This window comes from Grammomys surdaster, unplaced genomic scaffold (genome assembly GCF_004785775.1).
Source record: "Grammomys surdaster isolate TR1022 unplaced genomic scaffold, NIH_TR_1.0 146, whole genome shotgun sequence".
Taxonomy (NCBI): domain Eukaryota; kingdom Metazoa; phylum Chordata; class Mammalia; order Rodentia; family Muridae; genus Grammomys; species Grammomys surdaster.
The window spans coordinates 5,156,213-5,173,980 of NW_021604604.1; the positions used below are offsets into that span (position 1 = coordinate 5,156,213).

The 17,768-nt window shown below is 37.3% G+C and overlaps 1 protein-coding gene across 1 annotated transcript in view; it reads left to right on the forward strand.

Annotated features, from left to right (window-relative positions):
* Positions 1 to 17,768, forward strand: part of Nebl (nebulette) — a 108,797-nt gene that overhangs the window by 54,045 nt on the left and 36,984 nt on the right. The window contains exons 10-15 of the mRNA XM_028764790.1: positions 2,144 to 2,254; positions 6,474 to 6,584; positions 9,863 to 9,973; positions 13,739 to 13,849; positions 13,976 to 14,086; positions 16,076 to 16,180. Coding sequence (XP_028620623.1) covers positions 2,144 to 2,254; positions 6,474 to 6,584; positions 9,863 to 9,973; positions 13,739 to 13,849; positions 13,976 to 14,086; positions 16,076 to 16,180 — 660 coding nt within the window. The remainder of the gene's footprint in view (positions 1 to 2,143; positions 2,255 to 6,473; positions 6,585 to 9,862; positions 9,974 to 13,738; positions 13,850 to 13,975; positions 14,087 to 16,075; positions 16,181 to 17,768) is intronic.

Sequence of the window (17,768 nt, forward strand, 5' to 3'; positions counted from 1 at the left end):
CCTTCCTTCCTTCCTTCCTTCCTTCCTTCCTTCCTTTTAGATTTAAAAGGTGAGGAAAAGAGATACTTATTCTGTGCCTTTTAGGGAATCAGGAAAGTTAGAGCTGCCTATTCTGATAGAGTTCCAGCCATTTATTATTATTTTATTATTATTATTGTTAATTCAAATTTGTCTTAAAGAAGGAATTCCAAAGTTCACAAAGTCTTTAATGTTTTCTGAAGTATTTTTTTATTCACTTTATATCTTGATAGCTGGCCCCTCCAGACCCTCCATCACAGAGTCCCACCCCTTCCTCTTCTCTGAGAGTGTCCAAGCCCTCCCTGGGTATTCCCTCACCCTGGCACAATAAGTCACTGCAGGGCTAGGCACATCCTCTACCACTAAGGCCAGACAAGGCAGGCCAGTTAGGAGAAAACTACCCACTCTTAGTGACTTACTGCAGTGATTTTCCTCCAGACAAGTCTCTTTGAAGTGACATATCTAATATAAATAAATGCATATACACACTTTGTCCTATTTTATAAAGAATCTGTTCAGCCTATAAATGTCATAGGGTTGGGATGTATAGTCATGTTGTCCCAATATTAGTTCTACATAAAAAAAGAACAATTTCTCTTAATTTTTTTCTGGTTCTTTAACTCAAAGTGCCTTCAGTGAAGCTTCTTGATTGATTTGCAGAGCATCTGTCCACCCCAGCCTTTTCTCATAGCTCATGATTGGCTGAGTGGTACAACGCTGTATGAGGAGACAGCAAGTTTCTCTTCATCTCTCCAGGTTTGGAGAAAATGTTTTCACAGTTACCTTTTTTTAAAAAAAAATAATAAATGCATAATGAACCTAGAAATAGCCTCCCATTTTGCACGAATAACAATCTCAGGCACAATTTGTTTATCTTATCATCTTTATGATATATTTTGAATAAATTATTTGGTAGATCTGGCTCCTGTTTAGTAAACATTTCAGGGGAATGGATGCTTTGGTAATTTGAAGAGATCATCTTTGTAATCATAAAACAAGGGCTATTAGGGTTGGAGACATGGCTTATTGGTTAAAAAAAACTTTCTGCTGTTGCAGAAGACTTAGGTTCGGTATCCAACACCCATGTGGCATCGTACAGCCTATCTAACCCCAGGTTCAGTGAATCCAGTGCTCTCTTCTGGCCTCCATGGGCATCATACATTCTGTTCATATATACACACAGACAAAACACTCAAACACATAGAATGAAAATATATAAATCTTTAAAAATAAGATAGGGGTTATCATTGGTTTTCAGGTGTGTAACTCAGATAGATGCTAGAAATAATAGCTGTCCCTAAAGATGTCAAAGCAGGCCTGAAAGGCAAGGTTCCTCATAGATTTAGTTCCTCACCAACACGATCACCACAGACATCTCCCATTTCTCATGTGACCTGCATGATGTGTGTAGCATGTAGTTTTTACTTTCCTGCTTTACGCGTAAGTTTTTAATCATGGAGTACCTCCAGGTGCTGTTGTGAACTATCATTAAAGAAAGACCCAGCACATTATGACAAGGTTATCCTAGAGTGTAGCTTCATCCATATGAACATGTATAAGTAGTAAATAAATATTCCCAGTGCTCAAGTCATCAAGCAACAGAACACCTGTTTTCTATTTTAAAATTGTTTCTCACAGACTCACAGTAGACTGGTGTTGAGAAGGATAACAAAGCCCTGAACATTTATACTACTGTAGAATTTGAATTGCCTTCTATGCCACCAGATTTTCTTCCAGTATATGAGCTATACTTCACTTTGAGTGATGTCATCTGATGATCCATCAGAGAGCCTGTCTTATCCTTCCTGTAAAATAGAGAGATGTTAGTCACATAAAGTGTTCCATGCCTTTATTCAGCATTTGGTAACACTATTCCTCTCTTGTAGAACCCTTGACAAAGTTGGAATTATTTTTCTGCTGTTAATAAGACTAGTTAATTTTGCTGAGTGAGGTTTGTTGGTGTTGTTGTTGCTGTTGTTTGAAAGTTTTTATGATACATTACTAAAATAATAAAGAAAACAGAGATGGTAGAATTACATGAAAAAACACCAGTTTTTTTCTGAGAATGAATACTTTTATACTCACTAGAGTTCCTTATATTGAATATGATATCTTTATTCAACAGAAAATTTACAAAGAAGATTTTGAGAAGGAAATTAAAGGAAGGTCTTCACTGGATTTAGACAAGACTCCTGCATTTCTACATGTGAAGCATATCACCAACCTGATGAGGGAGGTATGGCCTTGGAATTTATATTAGAAGTTATGATAGGGCCTTGCAAGTTTATATTAGATGTCACCAAGGAGGGAAGTGGAAGAAGTCACTCCAGAAACATATGCTAAGTAATTCTTTGCTAACTGCATATTTGAGATGTGGACTCTTGATTCTGGCCCTCACTGACATAGCCTTGCATTTTCTTAACATAAGAAAGTAGGAGTTAATGTGATTATTTACTGAAGGAAGAAATTATCCAGATTTTCTGGGGGAAATTTTGAAAATATTCTGCTTTTCATTGTGATTGTAGTTCAGAAGGTTCTGTAAGTAGTGAGCTTTATAGCTTCATAGCAACTGTTTTTTACAAAAAATATTAAATAGAAGATTGATTCTCTCTTATATAGCCATATTATTTATGTATGTATATGATATATATGTATATGTACATGTATATGTTTGTATGTATATGATATATATATGTATATGTACATGTATATGCTTGCATGTAATATTTGGGGAGAGGTGAATGCATGTAGTACCCACTATCACGAATTATGCAGCCGAGTTTTCCAATTCCTGGAAGTCTCAGGGATCAGCACACGGGGAGAGAACAATGGATACTTCTTGTCCTGAGAAAACCACTTTCTTTTTCTTTTCCTTTTCTCTTTCTGTTTTGCTTATTTTTCAAGGCAACATTTCTCTGTACATTCCTTGGTGCAATTGCAGTTCTGTATGTCATAGAACTCACTCTTTAGACCAGGCCAGCCTTGAGCTTACAGAGGCTGCCTGCCTCTGTCTCTGGAGTGCTAGGATTTCAGACATATTCCAGTGCTAGGGTTACAGGTGTATGTCACCACCAGCTGGTTGAGAAAACCACTTTCTTGAAAGCTTGATTTTTATAGTTATCATAAAACATATTCTATAACCAGCTTTACTTTTTGAAAATTTTAATCTTAATTTTTAATTATGTGTACATGTGTGAATTTGTACACGAGTGCAGTATCTGTGGAGGCCAGAAGAGGGTAGTAGACCTGAAGGTGTGAGCCATCCAAACTGGGAGCCCTACTCGAGTCCTCTGGATGAGTAGCACATATTCTTAACTGCTGAATCATCTCTCATCTCTTGGGCAGTTTCCCTGTAGCATCATGACATTTGATATCAGAGATGAAGTACTCACATGGAAAAGTCTGAATATATGATTTATTCAAAAGTTCTTTCTCTATTATCTAAGAGAAAAATTATAGAGTTAGTGTATAGAGCAGAATAACTCATACTGTTTTCTTTGCTTTCATTTCCATAGAAATTTTCTTGATAATTTAATTAAAATTTGGTTCACAATTAATGTACTAAATTTGTTAAATATTAAATGTCTTAACTTAAATAAACCAAAACATTATACTTGTTCTTCAACACTTTAAAACATTAATCGATTTCCCCCACATGGCTGAAAGCTAACTCTTCTGTGACATGTTCATTTAAATGATTATATGTTAATGTAATCTATGATATAATGTATGAGTAGGATACACCCATAAAAAGAAAACTGAAGTCTTATTATAAGTTTTTGAATCGAAGAAATGATTCCTCTGAAAGAAATGTCCTAAACCAGTGGAATGAATTGAAGCATGAGTTCCAGCTGGAGGTGGACTTTTAATCATGAACTTTTAATAAGCAAACGACAGCTGGCTTTTGCTGCTTATGTGACATCAGACATTACTCCGATTTCTTGGAATAGCAATACAGCTTTTGCCTCATCCCCTTTTGTCGCTTCCTATTTGTGTAAATTTTCTTTGAAGCCAAGAACAAGTAAATGGTGATGTCCTGGTACTGCTCTCCATTGTAAAGCTGCACTGCTGTGTGCATGCTAAAGTAGGATCTTTCAACCATTGAAACACAGGTGACAAAGTGAGATTGGCTCTCAACTCTTCCCTTTTATTCCTTTCTTCTTCCTTCCTTCCTTCCTTCCTTCCTTCCTTCCTTTCTTTCTTTCTTTCTTTCTTTCTTTCTTTCTTTCTTTCTTTCTTTCTTTCTTTCTTTCTTTCTTAAAGATTCATTTTATGTATGTGAGTACACTGTTGCTCTCTTCAAACACCAGAAGAGGGCATAGGATCCCATTAACAGATAGCTATGAGCCACCATATGGTTGCTGACAATTGAACTCAGGACCTTTGGAAGAGCAATCAGTGCTCTTAAGCATTGAGCCATCTCTCCAGCCCCCCTTTCTTCCTTCTTAATGGCAGAAAATATGATTCTAATTCTTTCAAAGGAAGTAGTCCGAGCAACGATAATTTGAGTTTCATAGAACTAAAATAGCAAGATTTAATTGATAACATTTTGTACTTAGGATTCTGAATGTCTGAACAGGACAGGAAAAGGCCCATAAAACTGTTCATTGGAGCAGGCAGTTGGGGTTATTATAAGGAAATATTGTAAACTGAGTGGTTCTAAATCAGACAGTTGTCCTGGTTCTGAAAACCAAGAACCCTCAAGTCAAATTGCTGGTAGATTTGGCTCCCTGAGAGCCCTGCTCCTGTTTTGCTGATGGCTGCTTTCTGCATCACCACAGCAGAAGAAGGAATACTAGTCTCTTTTTCTGTGGAGCGTTTAATCTCAGCATGGTCCCTACCTATCCTCATATCCCCATGGAAATACTTCCCAAGGGAGCTGGGGCTTCAACATACAGATTTTGGGAAGGATGCAAGTATTTCATTCATAATGGCTGTGGCTAATCTTTTAGTTACATAGAGATAGCTAGTTGAAAAATCCACTTGGTTACTTGATATAATTAGAAATTTTTACGTATAAGCCCTTAGCTTTAATGAATTCTATACTCCTTACTTTATGGTTTTATATTGCCGTGTAGAGTCTCCTAAGTATCATTTTATATTTTAAGATGTATGTTTTATTAAAGGCCTTTGGCTGCTCCAATATTTTGCCTGATTTTCCTCCATTGCCCTTTGGTATTAATAGGACATTTATTTTATTTCTTTTCCAAGATGGAAATGGAGACTGAGTTACTCAAATGCCTCCTAAAGGTCACCTGACCAAATTAGTAGAAATGTTGTGACTTTCATCAAGGTCATTTGACTAAGAGCTATTTCTAAAATCATAGACAGTCTTGACAATGTTTCTGAAAGCTATTGTTTGATCAGAAGTCAGACTAATTTAATGATACAGGATGGGAGTGTGTGTGTGTATGTGTGTGTGTGTGTGTGAGAGAGAGAGAGAGAGAGAGAGAGAGAGAGAGAGGGAGGGAGGGAGGGAGGGAGGGAGGGAGAGAGAGAGAGAGAGAGAGAGAGAGAGAGAGAGAGAGAGAGAGAGAGAGAAACTCCAGAACTAACAGGAACCTGATTTCTTGTCATTAAAAGAAATTTTATCTTTCATTTAGCAAAATAGTCATAAAATGAAACCCAATTTGATGGAATTTTACAGTACAAATAAGTAAGGAAATCAACAGATTCTCAGTAGAGAATACAAGAGTTGGTGTAAAGCAACTGTTTACTTAAAATGTAGTATCAAAGTTTGGGATATAGCCCAGTTGGCAGAGTGCTTGCCTAGCATGCACAAAGCTCTCTGGGTTCCATCCCTGCACCTCATAAAATGAATTAGGAAGTACATACCTATAATCCTAGAATTCCAAATGTAGGGGGAGAAAGATTAGAATTTCAAGGCCATATTTATTTATATGTGATTTCTAGGCCAGCCTAGGCTATATGTAAAAAATTTTTTGAAAATATATATTAAGACAGATATTCAAAATCTCTTATCAGCTTCAAGAAAATTATTTGTTTTTAAAAACAGATTTTTGAATAAAATACAAACTTTAAAACACCTCTAGCTATAGCAAGCTTTGGCTTTGTAATTCTTTTCCAGTAAGTTCTTTTAGAAATTCACATCAAATAGATATTTTAAAAATCATTTCAAATAATAAGAAGCATATGTATTCTTAAGATTTCCTCCAACACTTAAAGGGAAGATATCTTTTTAAAGAAGCTTAGTATGATGCCAAACGATATTAGGAGAAAGCACGAAACACTGGTAATATGGATGTCACTTTGAATTTGATAGAGGAGAAAATGAAACGTCAGTGGGAAATTGGCAAGAATGTTCAGCATCTAATTTTTCCTTCCTAACAATATTTTTTCCTGTTTGTGGTCTCTAGAAGACTTGTAAGCTGGTATATGAGTTAAAGCAATTGTGGAGATACCTTCAAATGAAATTTTCTATTCTTGTCTTGTAGAAAGAATATAAAAAAGATTTGGAAAATGAAATCAAAGGGAAAGGAATGGAACTTAGTTCAGAAGTTCTTGATATTCAGAGAGCGAAGCGAGCATCTGAGATGGCCAGTGAGGTGAGTGGATTCATTTAGCAGCTCAGAATGAGACCGTTTTCAGCTTCTCTCCTCATTGATACAGCTTTCCCAAAGGTTCTATATGACACTATTCATGTGTAGATAATAAACAGATGTGTCTTAGGCTTTTCCCAGGTAGCAAATTAAAGATAATTTCATCTTCACAATCTTTCTATATGCTGTGGTGGAAAGCAGTCATTTGAGAGAATTCTGTACACCAGGCAAAACATTCCTGTGAGATTTGATCTGGTTATTTAGAAGCAAATAAAAGGAAAAAAAAAACCGAGGCAGGCCTGACCTTGTGTCCTGGCAGCAGCTGCAACTGAGCAGCCTGTGTAGTCTTGCTCTTTAAGTAACACACTTTTCTAGTCTTCATCTGGTTGCTAAGGAGTTAAACCTCTGTATGGAGTTTAAAGTAATTGTTGCATCTCATTTCATCTGAACTTTATCAGAAGAAATGAAATGTCCAGTTTCAGTCTCCTGTTCCTTCTAGTGTCATTACTTTTGGCTTTGACACTCTTTGGTGGCTCAAAAGCTTCGCATGCACCTACACACTTCGCTTCAGGCATCCAGCACACACCTGACTTCCTCAGCTTTGACCCTACCCACTCTGACCTAAGAACCTTGCTGTAGGTGCCTGACCAATATGGCCTCCGACATCTGCTTTAATTCTCCAATCAAAGGACACAGACTAACCCACTGAATTAGAAAACAGTGTCTACCTTTTGGTTTCTACACAAAAGAAACCCTGCTTTCTTGGCTAGATACAACCTTAGAGTGAAAGATGGAAAGAAATAGTCTAGGCAAATGGGACTGGGAAACAAGCAGGCACAGCCATCCTGAACTAACACAAAAGACTCAAGCCAAAACTAATCAGAGATTACAAAGTAGGCCACTTCATTTCAATCTACCAAGAGGATATTTATTATAAACATAAGTCCACCAAAATTGGCTGCATCCAATTTCAAAACTCAAACACCACTAGGTATTAAGTCACAGATTAACCCCAACACACTAGTTGACTTTCACCAATGGACAGAATGTAACCAGAGAAACACTGGCGCTAAATGGCATCATAGGCCACATCAACCTGCTATGTACTTACAGAACATTCTGCCCAAACACTACAGAGTGTGCATCGTCCCACTTCAGTATGCTACCGAAGTTTCTCTAAAATAGATAATATCTAATACACAAGGCAAGTCTTAATGCATTTAGGAAAACTGAAATAATTCCATGTATTCTATCTGACCACAATCAAGAAAAACTTGATCAACAAATAACAAAAATATCAAAAAAATACCAAAAGATAAATAACAAGAAGACATACAAACTCATGGAGATTGAACTATTCAGTTGTCAAGTATTTGAACTATTGAGGAAATTGAAGAGAAAATACAATGGTCTTGAAATTAAATAAAGATGAAAATATAACTAAATTCTCTAGGATGCAATGAAAAAAATCCTAAGAAGGAAATGTATTGTTCTGAGTACTTACATTAAAAATGAGATGGACTTCAGATAGAATATTTAATAATGCATTAAAAAAGTTTGAAAAACAAAAACAAATCGAAATGAAGTAGTAGATGGGACATATAACTAAAACCAGGGCAGAAATGGAAGAACTAGAGACAAATATGCAAATAAGCCAATACAAAGAACCAACTATATGAAGAGTTGGTTCATTGAAAAGATAAACAGGATTGCCAAACCTTAACCAAATTACCTAAAAGAAAGAGAAGATCCAAACTGATAAAGTTAGAAATGATAGGGAGATATCACAACAAACTGAGCACAAGCATGCATGAAAATATCATTCGCCATGACCAAGTGGACCTTATCCCAGAGATGCAGGGTTGTTTAACATGTGCAAATTGATAAATGTAATAAAACATGTAAATGGACTTAAAGACATGATTGTCTTAGTAGACAACGAAAATTCTTTTGACAAAATCTAACATCCCTTCATAGTAAAAGGCTTAGAGACAATAGGATTGGAGAAAACTTACTTTAACGTTGTAAAGGCAATTTTATATATGCCAAACCCATAACTAAATGTAGAAAGCCTCAAATCAATTCTACTAAATTCAGAAGCAAGACAGAGCTAGCCACTATCTCCTCTCCAGTTCAATACAGTGCTTAGAATTTTGATAGAACAGTAAGATAAGATCAGGAAATACAAGTGGTGTGCATAGGTAAAGAAGTCAAAATGTTCCTGTTTGCAGTCTTCATAGAAATAGAGAAAACAATTTTGAAATTCATATGGAAACAGGGAAGATTGCTAGTAGCAGAAGCAATCTTTAGTTACAACAATGAAGCCAGTATTCATTGAGGGGTCAATCTTGTTATTGTTTGTCAATTATATCTAGAAAGTTTACTGTATACGTACAATGGCAGGGACAGTTGAATCCTGAGTAGCAGTGGGAATAGCAACAAACCAGATCTTAAAAAAAAAAAAAAGGTGGCTATACAGGAACAAAGAGCAGAGAAGGCCACTCCTCTGTTCCTAAGCTCACTGATACTGGGCTCTGTCACTACCTCCTTTTCCTCACTGTGGATCTTGCATGGAGCCATGCTCACACACCCCCTCCCCCTGTTTCACAGACACTCAGGAATGATAGGGATCATCTGTAGTGTTACATAGCATGGCTGCTGAGTGTGCTGGCCTCATTCCTGGTCTTCCTATAGCACAAATCCATCTGAATCCTTTGCATTTCTCCCCGTCTCCAAGATTGCACTCTATGAAGACTCTCATTTGATGGATGACTTTTTAACAGTATAAAAAATCTCCATTGAGAATAGTCATTCTAATTTTGTATTCTTCACAATGTACTTAGATCTGAGAGCTCATGCATAGCAATGAACATTGCATTTTCTTGGATATTGGTCACTACCTTTTTCCTTTCTTCATAAGTGCATGTGTATTGTGTGTGCATTCATGTATGTGTGTTGGCATATGTGTGAGTACACATGTGTGTGGCATATGGCCAGAAGTGGTTGTTGAGTATCTTTTTTGATTGCTGTCTCCTTTATTATCTGAGGGTCTCTGCTGAACCCAGAGCTCACTCATGAGTCTGGTTGAGTCTCTGTGGCTTCTGGGGAATTGAAACTTCAACTCTACTGCTTATATGACAAGTGTTTTAACCATTGAGCCATCTCTCAGCCCTCTCTTTGTCATTTAAAAATGTTTAGATTGTTCGCTTGTGTTGGTATCATTGACTGCAAAAGTATATGTTGCCCACAGAGTGACTAAATTCTGTTGAATTTTGCTTTTATAGAAAGAATACAAAAAGGACCTGGAGTTGGAAATTAAAGGGAGGGGGATGCAAATCGACACCGATACCCTTGAAATACAACGTGCCAAAAGAGCTGCCAAGATAGCCAGTGAGGTGAGTGGAGAGGGCTGCTGCCCAGACCTTGAAACTCTAGTGTTTGTACTTAGCAAATCATACCAACACAGGATGAGTGCATGGAACCTCTCAAAGCTCCATGGACAGTGTTGACGTTTGGAATGGAAATCACTTCGAAACATGACATTTATTTGGAAATTTATAGCCTCCACTCGCTCATAACCTTTAAATGCATCAAAGGAAGCTTGGAAGAAGCCATTTTAATAGAACACACACACATACATGCATACAGGGACACACACCCTGATGCACATTATTCCTGGAATACATGTTAATCTAGGGTATGATAAATACTTTTGTAGGGCATTTTCTCTAGGATATCTCAGATTCGGCTTGGCATATTTGTGTTTCCAATGTTTTGAGGGAAATATAAAGATCATAATTTGAGGTTTTAATTTGAGTGTAATCTTTGATTTTGTGTGGTTGTGTGTTTAGAAGACATCCTTTGCTCACTTACATCCACTGCTTGAGATTTCCAGAGTCAGCTTTTGGGTTAAGACATAGTATATCTTGATTGACCATGTAAATTAATTCAGTGCCACCTTCTCTTCATGCAATATACATGAAGATGTGGGCAAAACAGAGCTGTAGATATCAGACCATATGTGCATTTTCTAGGGAGATACCTGAGATTAGGCACCATGCTTCCTGAACCTCCCCAAATAATTTTTAGGGTATGAACAAGTCACTGGAGTTGGATAGTGTTTACATTTAGGTAATCTAGAAAGCTGAGGTGCAGATTAAGGAGAGTGATTTGCTTTTCTCAAGGTTTGGTGGTAGGGCTTCATGGGGCTACTCTGTGAGCTACCGTGGCTCTTGCAGTGTAGCTAGCCATTGTTAGAAGTTTATCGTAGAGACGTCTGGATCTGTATGTATGATATGTAGACGGACACAATCTTGTATATACAGAGACCCAAGTAAGTCTTGAATGCTGTATGCTTTCCGTTGCTTTATATTTATTTACTATAGCAAGTTCTTTTTCATTACTTTCTATACTTTGCCTAGCTCTTTTAGAAACATTGTGTGATTTATAACATGGATGTGACTATGTCCATTGAAACATCTGTTGTCTACATGTGTAGTAAGATCTCAACATAACATGCCCAAACCAGAACCTTTAATTTCTCTTCTGCCTCTTGAAATGGAACCACAAAAATCTTAGCTGTCACTTTGATTCTGATCATCAATTACACCCTGTAACACTATTCTAAATCCATTTACATTTCCCCACTTGGAACTAACGTACCATATTTGTTACCAAGACTAATGCTGTCATGAGTGAGCTACATTAAAGACATACATGGACATGTTTGTCAATGATATTTTCAGCATGTATTGGATAGCAAGGTTATTCAATTCATAAGGTTTAGCAGTTTCAATGACTATAATTTGTAATAAAATTCACCCACCTTAGTAGCTTAGACAAGGTGAATGAAAGTTCTTTATTCTAATCTTAATTCCTGTTAATGCTCAAGCATCATACACATACAGTGTATGTATGTGTGTGTTTTTGTGTAAGCATGTATACCTCCATACACACATGTACACACACATGTACACACACACACATACATACACACACATATATATATAACATTAATGAGTGAATATATGTGCATGTGTTAAAGAACAAATTCAAGTAAAAGAGGCTGCAGCTAAGTTCACAGTTCAAGAGGTTTTTTAGAAGTGGGCTAAGAAAGAGTCTATATAGATAAAACTGAACCAGATCAGTGAAGAGAGGGAGCTTCTGGTAATAATGCCGGTAGAGTTGAAGTCAGATTTAAGAGCAAAGCTGCAGAAGTCAGAGGTGTAAAGGCAAAACTGGGTCTCAAGTAGAAAATGGATCAGGAGCAGGAAAGAGTTCATCAGGTTCAGGTCCAGATGAGTTGAGCAGGTAGATGAATAAGCAGTTAGGTAACTGTGGCAAAGGGCAGGGGACTGAGCCAGGCCAGGGAGTACTTGATTGTTGACTCACGTCAGGTATGAAGTTATAGGCTGGTTGGGGCCATTCTGCCACAGTGTTAGGTATCCATGGCTTACGAAGTCCAGGTGAGAACATTATACCTTTGCTTAATCTTGTCTACCCCATAAATTCTTGAGTTCTCCTGCTGTAATTTAGCACACACATGAGTCCACAGTTCCAATTCTTCCTACAAAACTTCGCAGCTGTCTCCCTTTCCAGACCTCGGAACGAGCCATTGATCAGTGTGTGCTAGATGAGGGGTGTATGATAGAGGAGGTAGCTTTGAGAGCCGCCTGGGGCCACAGTCAAAACAGTCAGAAGCTTCTAGCATAATGGAATGTCTGAGGGCAAGGCCTAAATAGCCAGTTTTATATAATATGGAATGGTTTAAAGTTGGGCATAGTATGATTTCAACAGATGTAGTCAATTCTTAGCCTGGATTCTGTCTTACTTCTTGCCCACTTAATGTTCAGTTTTGTTGGTTTGTTTTTGTTTTACCACAACAGTTATACTTTTATGAACCTTTCTTATTCTGTGTCAGAGGCTGCATCAAGTTCACTGTAGCAGATTAGAGCGTATTGCAACAGAGTGGGCATCCAGGGCTAAAAAAAAGGAACTTTTGAAATTATTATTGGAATGACTGTTCAATCCAACTGAAAGAATCCTCCGAGAGCAAGAAATATGGAATGAGTAGAAACTGAGGGGAAATAGGTCTAGAGGAGTCAGCTATGTTCCACGAGGCCCAGGGCAGTTTCTGGAGTTGCCATCATCATTATACTCTACATAACTCATTTGCATAATTTTAGTTCCACATGATCCATCTTGCCAAATTGATAGGTTCTCAAATCTTTTGTGACTAAAGTTTGGGATTTTGCTATTAATTTTTAATATCCAAAGCTGAGCTTAAAAATAATGTCAATATGATATATTGTTAGGCTAGAGTCCTTCAATATTCAAACTTGAACCGTTTCTGTGGGCTTAACTGTATGACTTTTTGTAGCCAATGAAATATTAGCAAAGTAAACTCTTGACAGAAGCTCTCAGCACATTTGTTTTCTTGGAATGAAGCTGTTATGTGTTGTTTTAAACCATCCAAGTTTGGAGGTGTTTTGTTCATACAGTGACGAAGTTGCCTAGTGACACATTTTCCAGAACATATCCAGTCATTCTGAGAGGTTATACATCATTTAAGGGTCATATGGTTCAGTTTTCCTTCCTGACTTAGTGCCCAAACAGTGTGTATCTGTTGTCATCCATAACCAGGAAGAAAAGGAAAGGCTTTTCTGTTATTCTCCATGGTAAAGGAAGTGCACACCATCCCTGAACTAACCACATAAACCCAAGGTTAGGGTAGAATGGTTTATTTAAGCCCCATAGGGTTCAGAGACTTGTGCTATTATATAAACCCAGTAGTTTATAACGTAAGTGAAATAAGTTGCAATAATTGAAAACAGCAACAGTTTTATAGTCACTTTATTGATAGTCTAGTCACCAACCAAATTATACAGTCACCAATATATCTTCAAGTTTATCATTGGGATACAAAAATTTTCCCAGTCTAGCTCTGTTTTTATTTTTTTAAATGCAGTTTAGTAGACAAAGCTTCCTGATTATATATAAATATATTACTGTGTGTCATACTTCTATCTTGTTATACAGAAATAAAAGGATAAGGTCTAATCTAATTTCATAATGTATAGTCCTGATGTCAAAATGGCATCATGCTTTTTCAGCACCGTTGTGAAATGACTGTAGAACACCGTGTATTTTATTTTCTACAGAAAGACTATAAAAGAGATCTGGAGACAGAAATTAAAGGAAAAGGAATGCAGGTCAGCATAGACACTCTGGATGTTCAGAGAGCTAAGAGGGCATCTGAGATGGCTAGCCAGGTAAGGATGGTGTGAACATAAAGTTTCTGGAAGAGTGTAAATGTCACCTTGCTGTTAAAACACATAAAGAAGAATAAGACCCTGGAAGGTTCAGCAAAGAGCTGAGATTATTTTCTGTTCTTTTAGAAGCAATATAAGAAAGACTTGGAGAATGAAATTAAGGGGAGAGGAATGCAAGTGAACATGGATATCCCAGATATGCTTCGAGCCAAGAGGGCATCTGAAATCTACAGCCAGGTTGGTAGAGGATGAAGATGCTTGCAGTGATGTACTTTAAGTGGTAGCCGCTTGCTTCTAGAGTATTTGATTGACATCTTTCTGAAGATATTGTCTTAAACGTTAGAGCATTTTTATTAAGACCTTAATGACCAAACATGACATATATTACTAATTAGGACAGTGACTATCGTTCTAATTTAGTAGCCGTTATGAAGTGCCAAAATCCCACGTGGTTTAAAAAGGGGAACTTTTTTGAGGCCAACAAAACTTTGACCTTATTTTTATTTTTAACTTCATTTCATACATTTCTTCAATAGTCTTTGTCCATACAACAGGAAGTATAGCTCCAAAAATATTTTATGTCCATTTCACAATGAATACTATTTTTAAATAGCTCTCAATAAAATGAAGTAGTGAAGATTATCACTTGGTAATTAATGTTAACTAAAAATTAGAAGAAGAGCTAAGTTTTCTTTGAAAAAACTTATTTGCCAAATATACCTGTCACATATTCTCCAAAGACTTAACAAGCTGGATATAAAAGAAAAGTGATAACATTCTGAAAAGGATAAATATTTCATGTTTTCTCACATATGAAGAATCTGGGTTTAAATATGTATGCATGTGCACATGAAAATAACACACACACATACATACACACACACAGACATGTACACAGAATGGAGTAGGGGTTGGTAGGGAGGGAGGGAAATAGGGGGCTGGAAGGGAGGGAGAGAGGACTGAAAGGGAGGCTGTGTGTAGAGGAAAGAAGGATTGGATGGGAAGAGGGAAGAGTAACCCAGTGAGCAATAATGGTGAAGGAAAGACAGATACTGCTTCTTTTGAAAAAATATGAGAAAGATAATATCTCGAAAGAAAATATTTATAGAGAAACAAGTTGCCTGTAAAATCTGATTTAAAGGGAAATACACGTTATTTAATCATATCTTTGCTCTAAAGTTACCTGAGAATTGCATCCCAGTAGAAAAAGTAACAGAGGAGAATGAGAAGCATGAGATTGTTCTAGAAGCAGGGAATCAAATTTGATTAACAGAATTTATGATAGAAATAATTTCAACCCAAATTGGGCACAATTGTTCAAATTCTGGTTAAACCATTGTGGTAAGGGTAGGGACCTGGCTGCTCCTCAGTTACCTAGGAATGTGCAGCAGTTAGAATAGAATCATGGTTTTCTGTTCCTCATACCCGATGCTGCATGAAGACAATGAACTTTGAGACACTGGCTGTGTCTTCATAAGTTGAGTGCTAATCTTAGGCTAGTGCATGAAACAGGTAAACAGAGATGTGAGTCAGTGAGGAAGGACGCTGCATGTCACCAAGTCCAGTGTTTACTTCACTTAGTAACTGGCAGTGTGCATTACAGTAACCCACACTAACTAGAATGCCTGAGTTGAGTCTCAATTCCCACTATTACTAGCTGGTGCCTCGTTTCCTCCATCCGATAATGATATCTATTTGCGAGACTGATTGAATAAGTGTGTGTTGTGTATTTACAACGATGTCAATTATATCATAACATAGACCCAAGCTTTATTAAAGGAGCCCGTTGTAGCTCATTTATTGGAGAGGAATTTGAGATGTGTAATAATCTTACCTACAGATATAATAGCATGTTATCCTCAGCCATTGATCTTTACCATAAGTAGGAAACAAAGCACCAGTCCAGAAGCTTGTAACAAGGTAGATGTAGAGAGGTGGGTCACAGTGCTGGAGATACTGGGACAGACTCTGAGTTTGTTTGCACATAGAAGAGTAGGTCCCAAGTTTAGGAGAAACACAGAAGTCAGTCTCTCTGAGGTGTCTCAACGGCTGCTGTGACAGACTGTTTACCAACACCCTTGACTTTAATGACTTTGTCAACAGCTACTTTGAATCTTAAATTATGAGTTGCAGCCATGTGGTGTAGTAGAGTTGGAGGTGGTGCCATATCCCTTTCCCCTATCCACCACACCGAGCTTTCAATTTGTAATCATTTTATAATTTTAGAAAAAGTATAAAGATGAAGCTGAGAAAATGCTTTCCAACTATTCCACTGTGGCAGTCACTCCCGAGATTCAGAGAATCAAGACGACACAGCAAAACATTAGCAACGTGAGTAGCGCTTGGGGCTAGACACATTTCAGACTTTGGATTTTGGAATATTTGCATGGTTATAAGAAATGAGAGTGAGGAGGAGATGTAGGTCTAAACAGAAAAGTTATTTGTGCTTCATACACCCTTTATGCACACGGCCTAAGATAACACCGTGTATTATTTTTAGGGCATTTGTACTATGACAGAAACATACCACAGGAGACGGGTCGATTGCTAGCTGTCAGAAAGTCTAAATTTCAAATATCTTGGTTGGGGAAACCCCAATTTGTATTTTTTTCATAGTTGAAATTATGGTATGTTTGCTTGCTTGCTTATCTATTTACTTTTGTGTCTCTAGGGATTTTATCTAGGACCTTGTCCATGCTAGGCAAATGCTCTGGGAAACATGTCCCAACAACTTCGCACCCACCAATTCTAAAATGTTATATTCTGTAAGAGTGTCATTTCCCCATCGTCTGATTTTTTTCCTTCTATTACTCGCACTTTCAAACAGATGGATTTATTTCTTCAAAATAAAACAATTATTTTCATAACTTCTAATTGTTAGAATTGTTTTGGAATTTTAAATCCAAATTGAGACATCAATGACAAGGGTTGACAGGATTTTACCTCAGGAAAAGTCTTCCACACTGATTTTATTATGAAGATGAGAGTAGATGCACGAGGAGCTTCCCTCCTGATTTTTACTTAATTTGCCTGGATGACTGGATTACCTGGAGACTTACTAGTTCAAAACCAACTCTTAAACTTTCCTGTTTTTATTTTGAAGAACAGGAGTTTCCTATGTACTGTTTTTTTTTTAAAAAGTAGGCCTCTGCTTATCAATAAATGAATAAGCTTGAATTGTGTTATAAAATTATTAAATGGACCATACAGTCAGATATTATAATATAGAATTGCTCAGTCATTTAGCACTTTAGTACAGGACTAATCAAAAGGAATCATAAAACAAATGCCATTAAATTTGAGGACTTCTGAAATGCTGTCCACTTCCTAATTAATTGGCTGAGTCATTCTCAGAACAGACAGGCTGTCTGGTAAGTCAGGGATTGTTCTAAGAAGGGCCAGACTGTGCCAGGAGATGGGCAGTTCTCGGTGGAAGGGTCAAAGAGAGGGCTGCTTCTGACTCCTGTGATCCCTGATGTTCCTGAGTTTCATCTCTTTCAGCTCAAGTCTTACATCCCCCACATTCTACCCCTGTTGATGCTCACTGGACAAGCCAGTGTCTGGAGTGGGATCATTCTGTCCTCATGTGACTTTATAGGACTGTTGTTTATCTGTGACAATTTTTTTTTTCTGTTTGGCAGTAGATGTCAGGGGTGGAGAGAAAGGAGAAGGTGAGAAAAATAAGTGAGTCAAGGCAGATACTGGTGACATTATTTTCCTAGGAGACAGTGACAGACTTTTGTGTTTGGAAGATTAGCAGTGATGCAAAACCTCGCTCATTTGGGGTTAAATGCTAGTTGTTGAGCGAGTTTCTTTAATATGTGCTTTTTTTTTAAAGCATAGAATAGAGTTTATTCAGAGCATGGGAAGGGGAGCCAGGAGGGTAGTAGAGGCAGAGAGAGAGAAAGAAGTGGGGGGG